At 45.1% G+C, this 11,549-nt stretch overlaps 1 protein-coding gene across 4 annotated transcripts in view; it reads left to right on the top strand.

The window, feature by feature from the left end:
* Window positions 1–11,549, top strand: part of DNAJC13 (DnaJ heat shock protein family (Hsp40) member C13) — a 232,834-nt gene that overhangs the window by 34,364 nt on the left and 186,921 nt on the right. For 3 of the 4 annotated variants that reach the window (XR_015875677.1, XM_088462805.1, XM_088462806.1), the window contains exon 2: window positions 4,307–4,387. Coding sequence is in view for 3 of the 4 variants with exons in the window: in XM_088462805.1 (XP_088318931.1) it covers window positions 4,320–4,387 (68 nt within the window). In the remaining variant the exon portion in view is untranslated. Of the gene's footprint in view, window positions 1–4,303; window positions 4,388–11,549 lie in introns of those variants that run through there. The other variant, XM_088462807.1, reaches the window with a different exon arrangement.

The following is an 11,549-nucleotide window of genomic DNA, read 5'->3' on the forward strand; positions in this document are numbered from 1 at the left end:
TTATAATAAATGTGCATACTTGAATCTCTTATCTTAAAGCTTATGGAACCTTGTATGTGAATATGTAATGTGTGAGTATGTGGGGTTTGATGTAAAGACGCTAGTTAACTTGGGGCAGATGCGTGTGCATGAAGCTAATATTTGGCGTTTTCATACAGAATCTTATGCATTCGCTAATATGCGACTAGTTAATAGCGCTATTGTACATATTAATGTCTGTATGAAAAATGGTGTAAGATGCAATCGCATGATGCTAATAGTAATATCGCCACATGTACTAAAGTGTGAGTTTATCTAAAATGGCGTTTAGGCGGCCATTCGAAAAATGGCATCTTGCGATCTCATTTCCAAGATGGCGTCTTGCGGCCAGTCGCAAGATGGCGTCGCTGCAATCCAATTTTAAACTGATCTTTGCCAATTATCCAGCTTCGACAAATGTCTTCTGAATTAGCCTGTCGGCATTCCATGATAAAGTTAGCCAACTTTTATGCAGCTATAATTATTCTCGCTTTGATCCTGATAGACATCCTGCTGCATCACAAAGCCGATAGCGTTTAAAGCATTGGCTACAGATGACAACATGAGATTAGTCACAGGAACTTCAGCCTGCAACAACATTTAATTTAGTTAAATCTAGGAAGTTTGATTAACTAGCCATTTTACTACAGAGCAGTGGCGTAACTAGGGTACTTGGAGCCCAGGGCAAGTGCATGCCGAAAAAGTGAGCGTGGTCACATGCCACAAGGGGCGTGGTCACTGGAAAATGGGGGCATAGTAACATGACTCACCACCATTTCTCACCGCTCTGGGAACATTCCTTTCCATATGCACCTTAATGCCCTAAGTAGTAGTGCCCCTCTTGCAATGCCCACATTAGTAGTGCCCCTTATGCATTGTCTCCAGTAGCAGTGCCCCTTATGCAGTGCCCCCTGTACTAGTTCCCCTATACAGTGCCCCCAGTAATGAACCCTTCTACAGTGCCCCCCAGTAGTGCCCCTTCTACAGTGCCCCCCAGTAGTGCCCCTTCTACAGTGCCCCCCAGTAGTGCCCCCCAGTAGTGCCCCTTCTACAGTGCCCCCCAGTAGTGCCCCTTCTACAGTGCCCCCCAGTAGTGCCCCTTATACAGTGCCCCCAGTAGTACCCCTTATACAGTGCCGCTAGTAGTGGTCCCCCTATGCAGTGCCAACAGTAGGGGTCCCCCATTATACAGTGCCCTTTATACAGTGCCCCCAGTAGTACCACTTATACAGCGCCCTGCCCCCAGTAATGACCCTTATACAGTGCCGCTAGTAGTGCTCCCCCCTATGCAGTGCCACCAGTAGTGCTCCCCCCTATGCAGTGCCACCAGTAGTGGTCCCCCCCCTATGTAGTGCCCCTTCTACAGTGCCCCCCAGTAGTGCCCCTTCTACAGTGCCCCCCAGTAGTGCCCCTTCTACAGTGCCCCCCAGTAGTTCCCCTTCTACAGTGCCCCCTAGTAGTGCCCCTTCTACAGTGCCCCCTAGTAGTGCCCCTTCTACAGTGCCCCCCAGTAGTGCCCCTTATACAGTGCCGCTAGTAGTGGTCCCCCTATGCAGTGCCAACTGTAGGGGTCCCTCATTATACAGTGCCCCCAGTAGTACCACTTATACAGCGCCCTGCCCCCAGTAATGACCCTTATGCAGTGCCGCCAGTAGTGCTCCCCCCTATGCAGTGCCACCAGTAGTGCTCCCCCCTATGCAGTGCCACCAGTAGTGCTCCCCCCCTATGCAGTGCCCCAAGTAGTGGTCCCCCCTATGCAGTGCTCCCAGTAGTGCCCTTATACAGTGTCCCCAGTAGTGGGCTCCCTTACGCAGTGCTCCCAGTAGTGCACCTTATACAGTGCCCCCAGTAGTGGTCCCCCTATGCAGTGCCCCTTATACAGTGCCCCCCCCAAATGCATTGCCACCAGTAGTGGTCCCCCTATGCAGTGCTCCCTACAATAGTCCTCCCTATGCAGTGCCCCTTATACAATGCCCCCAATAGTGGTCCCCCCTATGCAGTGCCCCAGTAGTAGTACCCCCTATGTAGTGGTCCCTCCTTATGCAGTGCCCCCAGCCCCACCCCAGGCAGTGCCCCAAGTAGTGGTCCCCCCTATGCAGTGCCCCCAATGCAGTGCCCCCAGTAGTGGTCCCCCCCAATGCAGTGCCCCCAGTAGTGGTCCCCCCCAATGCAGTGCCCCCAGTAGTGGTCCCCCCCAATGCAGTGCCCCCAGTAGTGGTCCCTCCAATGCAGTGCCCCCAGTAGTGGTCCCCCCCCAGCAGTGCCCAAGAGACACCCGTAAAAAAAACCTTCTTACCCGAATCCCCGCTCCTGCGCCCACCGCTGTCCGCTCATCTGTCCTCCCGGGCCGGTCCGCTCTGCATTATGGGAGAGACGTCTCTCCCATCACCCACTGCAGGAGCCGAAAGATGGAGCTCATGAGTGAGCTCCAGCCCGGCTTTGCCAGTGGGCCCAGTGCAGCAGTCAATGAGAGTCTGTCTGACTCTCATTGGCTGCCAAAACAAACACTGCCGCCGGGTAGTACAAGTGTACTAGCCGGCGTCGGTGTTTTTACTGTGTAGTGCGGACCGCACTCCACTGACCATGACCAGTGTCCTGGACATCGCCCAGCGGCACCGCAGGTCTGATGGCGCCCAGGGCACAAGCCCTGCTCGACCCTCCCCCCCCTAGTTAACCCCACTGCTGCAGAGACATTTATACAGTGCATGTGTTTTCTGCAATACGTACAGATACAGATGTGGGTCTCTAAGTGGTGACAAAAAGCATTTGTTCTATTTTACACCTTCACCTCAGGCTTTTCTCATCACTATTTTGGCAGTTTTTGGGCTGGTTACATTCCTGCATCAACATCAGCAATTTATTTATAAACTACCCACACAAACTGTAATTCATTGTTTTCAGGAGACTATGAATTTTCTTAAAATACCATTTGTTTGCTTATACCTCTTGGCATGGCAAAGAAAATCTTTTTTTCTTTTTCTTCATTTAAATTGCAAGAAAGCAAGCTATGATCAAATGTGTGATGGGTTTTTATTCTAAACTTTACCAAGACATCCCTTTTGGTTCTTGCTTTGGCATCAATACACCTTTCAAAACATCAAGAATCAGTGTTCCTCACATGTATTCATAAATATCTGTATTTGAAATTAAGGCATTTTTCTTCTGCTAGTTTTGAATTAAATGCAGAAAATACGTATGAGTAAAATATGGAGGTGCAAGCACATTGCTCACCAAACAATAACTTCTAAGAGTCAATTTACATGTGAGTTGCGGCTGGAGCTTTGCCACATTTGTCTTACATAACAGCAATTAAGGAAATGGAAGCTCATTGCTGCTTGCACCTCCATGGGCCGCAATCAAAAATAAGCGAGCGACCTTCATTGTGAAGCTGCTCTTGGCAGAACGGTATGCAGCCTGGAAGCCGGCAGACCTAAACCACGACAGCTAGCTTCCCGACTGCTTAATCCCAGCGAGGGTTAAATGAAAGGTGTCTAAATCTAGACGCCTGTCATTTTACCGACGCCGGGAGACCGGGCGCCCGGCATTGCGATCGAAGGGGCACTGAGCGCAGACAGCCGTGGGGGGGGGGTAGGTTTAGGGTTCCCAGGTTGGACTTAGGGTTAGGCACCCCCCCAGGGGGGTCAGGGTTAGGCTCCCCCCCGGGGGACTTAGGTTTAGGCGGCGGGGAAGGGGGGTTAGGTTTAGGCACTTAGAGGGGGGTTAGGTACTGGGGGGGTAGGTTAGGGTTAGGCACCCCTAAGGGAGGGTTAGGGGGTAGAATTAGGTTAGTCAATACTTACCTTAGGACGATCAGAATTTCCTAATCTGCCGGGATACTGCTGTCGGAATTCCATCCGCCGGGCATGGGTCTGCCGGTAAATCACACCGATTCCGGCAGAACATTGGGGAGACTTGGTACTTTAAATGCTCCCCCTCATTTCCGGCATATGCATCATTTTATGTTGTGTAGGGCTGAGTGCTGACAAGATATAAGTCCAGTCTTTCATAAACACGATATGTCAAACCTTCATGATCTGTTTTGTGTTTGGAGGTGAGGACTATTGACACATAGTGGGGAGTGAAGCTTTAGCATCATTAAATGAATTTGTAAGCATGGTCTGTATTATCTATCACCAGCGTTTACTGTTTGTATCGTGGCATTTAGGTAATTGGACTGCCATTATTTAAATTGCTCTGTTATATTATTCACCTATTACCTTTGAGATGAACTTTGTGATTTGCTTTGAAGATATTGTTAAATTGTAATAACTTTTTTTTTTCTTTTAAGGTCTTAATGCAAAATGAATATAATTAGAGAGAACAAGGACCTGGCCTGTTTCTATACAACAAAGCATTCCTGGAGGGGAAAGTAAGTTATTTTCATAATGCTTAACATAGCAGAAAAGTCCAATTTAGCATGTTAAAGCTTTCTCATATGTAACAGAATTGCACTGTATGTCAGTAGCTCCCAAATTTTCTTGTATCACGGCGCCCTAGAGCATTAGCAATGTTTTTTCATGGCACCCATGGGCCAGAAGTTTCTTATTGAGAAATTCAGCAAAAAATATAAAATGAAGTCAATTGTGCTTATCTGTCCTCCTTAGGTTCAGCTATGTGGTGATGGTGAATAGGCCTGCTTTTCTGTTTGTCCACATATTGTATAATTGCCAGCCACCAGCAACAGTTTTGCATATCACAATGACTATAAATAATTTGATTTGCTACTTGACCAGCAACCGGTGGCACCCCTGCATGTGCCCATGGCACACAGGATGCCACCTGGTATTGTATGCTATGGGGCCAGCACTACTTCGCTGTTGCTTTTCTCTTCTTTTTCTTTTTTTTTTAATAACTAGAGCTTTTAAAAATTTACAGTGAAAACAATTAGAGTTTGAAGTTGGGCACACCACATTTATAGGGACTGACGCTGGGCACACCACATTTATAGGGACTGACGCTGGGCACACCACATTTATAGGGACTGACGCTGGGCACACCACATTTATAGGGACTGACGCTGGGCACGCCACATTTATAGGGTCTGACGCTGGGCACGCCACATTTATAGGGACTGACGCTGGGCACGCCACATTTATAGGGACTGACGCTGGGCACGCCACATTTATAGGGACTGACGCTGGGCACACCACATTTATAGGGACTGACGCTGGGCACACCACATTTATAGGGACTGACGCTGGGCACACCACATTTATAGGGACTGACGCTGGGCACACCACATTTATAGGGGAATGCATTTGTAGAGGCTGATGCTGGGTACACATTTATAGGGACAGGTATATGGAGTTATTAATTTGAAAAATTCTGATTCTGTGGAATTTACAGTCCTGGTACTTATCCCAGAATCTATGGGTTAACGCACGTTAGCTGCAGATTAACCGCGCAAAGACAAGGGGGAAAAAAGTCTGAGGCTACAACTCTTATCCTTGTACGGTAAGATAACGAGGCTTATACCCCTTTCACATCAAATCGCAATGCAGGGTCGCACCTGGGATTTTGTACACAGGTCCATCCCGAGTGCAACCTGGCTGGGACCCTTTCAGACTGGCAGACCAACCCCGCTTATTGCTGGGTTGATGACGTCACCGCCATTACGTGTTGAGCTGGAGCTTGGTGATGCGTTAATCTCCAAGCCCCGGCACTTTCTATGCTGTGAACAGGTCCAGGGTCGCATCGATCTGGGTCACCCGTTGACACTGCTCATCGACCCGGGTTATTTCAGCTGGGCCCTTTCACACCAAGTAATATCCCGGGTTGCGGTGTGTTCACATGAAATAACCAGGGTTATTGCTGGCAGTGTGGAAGGGGTATAATTGAATCCGGCCCTATATGATGGGGCTGGCTATTCTCCCATGTTGCGCTTAATTTTACCCTGTGTTTGACCTCACTTCAAAACCTGGCTACACTACAGGGTCTGGGTACTTCATGTGTCCCTCCTGTCTTTTTATCTTTCTAGTCCTTATTTTCCTTCAAGCTAGCAAATGCATTCACAGAGCTGGCAACAATGCAATCCATGGTTTATCTGGGCATTTGTCCTGTTGTATAATAGTCTCCAGGGCATCTGAAAACAAAAAGATTCTTGCTAAACATGTATATTTATAGAGACATACTTTTGGATTACAAGGGCCAAATGGAATAGGGTGAGAGTTTAGAAAATGTGAGAGTTTAGCAGTAAAACTCTCCCACTAATACATTGATCGAGTTGTATTTTCAATACAGGAAACACCTGGATGAGAGTTTTTTGAGTCTGAAAAACATGCGAGTTTGCTTGTTCTGTGATTTTATTACATTGACTGAGTTTAAAAATGTGCAAGTTTTCTCACACATTTTCTAAACTCTCACCCTATTAGGTTTGGCCCCAAATATATTAGAATTGTTTATCCTGCTACATGTTGACTTGAATGATTACTTGTAGGGAATTAACCCTTCTTACACAGGGGCAGTTTAATAAAGCGCGGACAGCTGCCACAATGGTTGACCAAATGCAAAGAGACCAATCTCTTTGCTAATTTTTATTTGCACCCCATAGAGTTGAGTAGGAAAATGAGCAAAGATTGCTTATAGTCTTAAAGAGCTAATGTGCACAGCCAGACGTCACTGAGAATGAAATGGCCCCCATAGACTGTAGCTGACAATATACATCATATACACATACTTGCCGATATTCAGCTCCCTCCTTCCGGGAGGGAGCTGAATGCAAGCATAGAGGGGGAGGCGTGGCCGGCTATGATGACGTTTTGGGGGTGGGGCCAGGGCGAGAGTGCACTAATGCATCATCGTGGCCCCGCCCCCTCTTCACAATGCCAAAAATAAAGGCATTGTGAAGCGGGGGGCGGAGCCACGATGACGCGATTCAGCACGAATCGCGTCATCGGGCATCCCCGCTGCGGGGGTTTCAAGTAGTTGTGCGGGGGGCAGGCGGCAGCCGGGAGGCTTGTCTGCCTTTTCGGGGGGTCGGGAGCGGCACCCGATATTCGGGAGGCTCCCGACCAAATCGGGAGGGTAGGCAAGCCTGCATATACACACTTTACAATGCAGAGTTTAATACAAAGATTTTTATATCAGTATATGCTACTGTAATTTGTGTTCTTATAAAGCCATGACTGATTTATGCATCATTGTTCTCATAATGTTTTCTGCATAAAGATCTTAAAACCTAATGCTTGAATGTTAGATAATAAAATAAAAAAAAATGGTTTAAAATATGAATTTGACACAAAATACTTGATTAATTTATCTCAAAATATAGCAAATGATAATGTAATGTTGGGCTCCCTACCAGCCTATCTTAAAATTGTAATACTTCATAATTTACATGATGTGATGTGATGCAATGGGCCATTAATTTCATTTGTGATTTATTATCTGCATTCATATTCTGTTTGAGTATAACAGGATCTGGCATTTACACATCAATCTTCAGAGGTATACAGGTCATTAACTGTTAAATTATATAACTCTGCTATTAGCGTTTTAAACCATATTTAATCTGGGAAAAAAACAATTGTCATTATATTTTTATATACCGTATATACTCGACTATAAGCCGACCCGAATATAAGCCGAGGTACCTACTTTTACCACAAAAAACTGGGAAAACTTATTGACTCGAGTATAAGCCTAGTGTGGGAAATGGCAGCAGCTGGTAGTGCCCCCAGTAGTAATCCCTCCTGGTAGTGCCCCCAGTGGTAATCCCCCCTTTCAGTGCCACCAGTAGTAATCCCCCCCTGGTAGTACCCCCAGTGGTAATCCCCCCTTTATTGCTCCCTGTAGTAATCCCCCACTGGTAGTGCCCCCTGTAGTAATCCTCCCCTGGTAGTTCCCCCAGTGGTAATCCCCCCCTGGTAGTGCCCCCTGTAGTAATCCCCCCCTGGTAGTTCCCCCAGTGGTAATCCCCCCTTTTAGTGCCCCCTGATAATGCCCTTGTAGTAATCGCCCCCTGGTAGTGCCCCCTGTAGTCTCCCCCCCCCCCCCCCAGTAGAGAGAGACGTGACAAGAGTAAAATAAAAAAATTACTTACCTGAAACTCCCGCTCCTGGTCCCGCCGCTGTCCGCTCCTCCGGCCGCTTTGCATCACCCACTGCGGGAGCCGGAAGATGGCTCCCGCAGTGGGAGCAGCAGCAGCTGCTGAGAGTCTGACAGACTCTCAGCGGCTGCTGATTACACCAAACACGCAGCTGCCGGCTCCGGCGGCTGTGTGTTTGGCAGTGTGTAGCGCTGACCGAACTCCGTCCGGTCAGCGCTACACTTGACTCGAGTATAAGCCGAGGGGGTACTTTTTCAGCACATTTTTTGTGCTGAAAAACTCGGCTTATACTCGTAAAAACAAATAAAAATAACAGTAGCTTATTTTGTACAAGTTTTGCTTATGCTTTTAACAGAGTGTTATTTTTAAACTGAGTAGTATTTATCAAGCAAACAAGTTAGAGGTGCCGTACATCTGTCAGGAGACCAGAGTGCACTTTACAAAGTTCAAGCACTATGACCTACAAACATAGATGATGTGCAGTAAATATAAAGCATTGCTTATAAACTGATAAATAGTTGGTGCAAATTTCAGGCATAATGGTATAATAAGTTGAGACAGGGTATCTGGTTCACGAGAGCGCAGCAGCCACCGACTCATCAAAATTGGAAGCTTGCATAAAAACAAGTATAAAATGAAACACGGTTACCATCACTAGAGTGGGGAAGGCAAATCGTCCCATGAACTTAGTTTGGCGTATTGAGACTTTTACCGTTTATGCCAAATACAGGCAAATTTGGATTCTGTATTTCCAGGTAAGTACTGGTACCTCCCTTGACTAACAAATGAAGAATTGTCCAATGTACCCCGATATTTATTTTTGACAGCCATTGATTTAGGTAAAAGATTGCGGGAAAGCAGGGCCAGGTTCATCCGCGAAAAGGAGTGGTAAGTATGCGGGAAACAAGAATATTGCCTTACTCCAGGGATGCTTCAATCTCCAGGCATCAACCAGGGTCCAGCTCAGCCACCTAACCAGCAAACCTACTATATACACAGGTTGAGTCTCCCATATTCCGTATTTTGGAATATTTGCACATCATAATGAAATATCTTGGGAATGGGACCCAAATATACACACAGAAGGCATTTGTGTTATATACACCGTATACACACGGCCTGCAGGTACTTTTATGCAATATTTTCAATAATTTTGTGGTTCAAGCAAAGTTTGTGTACAGACATGACATTCATTTATGTTTCATATACACCTTATACACAAAGCCTGAAGGTAATTTTATACAGTATTTTTTATAATTTGTGCTTTAGACAAAGTTTGTGTACATTGAGCCATCAAAAATCAAAGGTTTCATTATCTCAGTCATGCCAAAATAATTCCGTATTTCGGAATATTTGGATATGGGAGACTCAACCTGTGTGTGCATAGATATAGATATATATATATATATATCTATATCTATATCTGCTACCTCGGTCAGTCTAGACAGCATCCAGTCCAAAATGCACAGTTTTTCGGACGAGGACAGATGCTCCCCTAGACGAGGACGTGTGAGAAGTATGTTATGCCCAGCCCACCCATGGCCTATTTAGGGACAAGAGCCAAGTCATTCTCACTTAAACAAATAATGTTGGAGCCACACTGTTTAATCTGTGTAAGGCCCAAGGAATGCTTGACCTTGTCGTTAAGGCCTCGGACATTCCATGTCAGGAACCTAAGCAACCCCGTGTGGAAATGGATCATTGCAAATATAATAAACACCACCTAGACCAATGCATCCCCAACCCACCAAAATGGCCACTGCATCCCAGGAATCCTAACAACAATACTTGCATATATACTGTACGTTCCGTTAAAAGTAGATGAACAGTACCAAAATTATCGGACATATCAGACTCATCGCTATAGAAAAGAAATAAAAAAAACGGGGGATAAAAAACAGATAACCGCAAACCCACAAAACTTCCACCTTATACACCCAACCAAAACTTAGGCATACTTAGATTGCCAAACTAAACGAAGCCTACCCTGACCCGCAAAGGCCATACAGTAGAGCACAGTACCCAGCAGGGCAATGGGAGCGGTGTAGTGGAATGACCAAATGACAAGGGCCACTTACATAAGGGGAGAACAGTAGTGGTCCGAGATGACAAAGACATTCTTAAAACAGAGAACACATTTACGTCTCTCATTAAAAACGGCGAACGAAACATCAACATCGCATATCAAATAGTAAAAGAATGAGACAATGCAGAGCTATATATGATTGTTATAGTTATGAAAGTCTGAGAGCAACCAGTATCAAGATCAGTTATTAGTCTACCTAAGTCCAGTCATCAGATGATCCAGCCAGGCAGCAGCCTTACATGGCAACATGAAGAACTTTGTCTCCCAATCAGCCACGGCCCTTAATTTGGATGGAAATAGCATGGCATAACACAAGTTCAGGTCCCGGAGATGTTGCTTAATGGTGAGGAATTGAGCCCGGCTTTTTTAAACTTCCATGGCAAAATACAGAAATCTGTGCACCATTCCACTCCAAATCGCCTCCAGTGCGAGCAAGTTGAAGGATAGCGCCCTGGTCTTGAAAATTCCTCAGAGCAGGAATCCTTCACACTTTACGGCAAGCCCATAACTCTCATGTAATTGTGCCTAAGAGGACAGTCCATGTCAGAAATGTTATGCTGCATGGCAGACATCTGAGAAGCTAGATTCTCCACTTGAGCCTTAAGAAGCAAGTGAGAATCTTTGAGCGTAGAAATATATAAAAAAAAATTACATATACATAAATAATAGAAGAGACACACGAAAACCTTAAATCAGATATCAAAATGACACATCATATTGGACCTACAGTAGGGATAATATTATAGTCTTATCCAATCTTCAGCTTAACACGATTTCTGAAATGAACAGCAGTATTATTCCATACAACTAATAGCTTAATGTTTTTTCAGAAATGCAGTATCCTGCTTTTTAAGATAATATATAAATAAATATCAGGTCTGTCATATTGTGTGGGTAAAACAGCATCAATAGCAATATAATTCTGCAACCAGATGCAGTGACAGGTTTTCAGGTCTCAAAAATAGCATTTTTTTTTTTCACATCATGTAAATAGTGACAACAGTAGCGATATAATTCCATATAACCAGCAGCCTATGATACAATCAACAGCTTTACACTATTTCTAGGAATTTGTAGTACATTTGGTAGCCGCATGCAATTTCAGAAACACAGTATCCTGCTTTTTAAGATAATATATACTTATTGGGTTTGTCACATTATATGGTAAATGCAACACCTGTAGCGATATAATTCAGCAGCCCGATGCAGTGACCGGTTTTTAGGTGACAGGTTTTCAGGTTTCAATAGTATCAGTTTTTTTTACATCATGTGGATATAGTAACTACAATAGCAATATGATCAGCAGCCTAATATGCTGGTAAAGATATAATGTAAGTGTTACCTTCTCTTTTCAATGTTATAAGCTATCTGATACCTATAACTCAGTTACATCTGCTT

Source organism: Taudactylus pleione, unplaced genomic scaffold (genome assembly GCF_031769625.1).
Source record: "Taudactylus pleione unplaced genomic scaffold, aTauple2 ptg000053l, whole genome shotgun sequence".
NCBI classification, from domain to species: domain Eukaryota; kingdom Metazoa; phylum Chordata; class Amphibia; order Anura; family Myobatrachidae; genus Taudactylus; species Taudactylus pleione.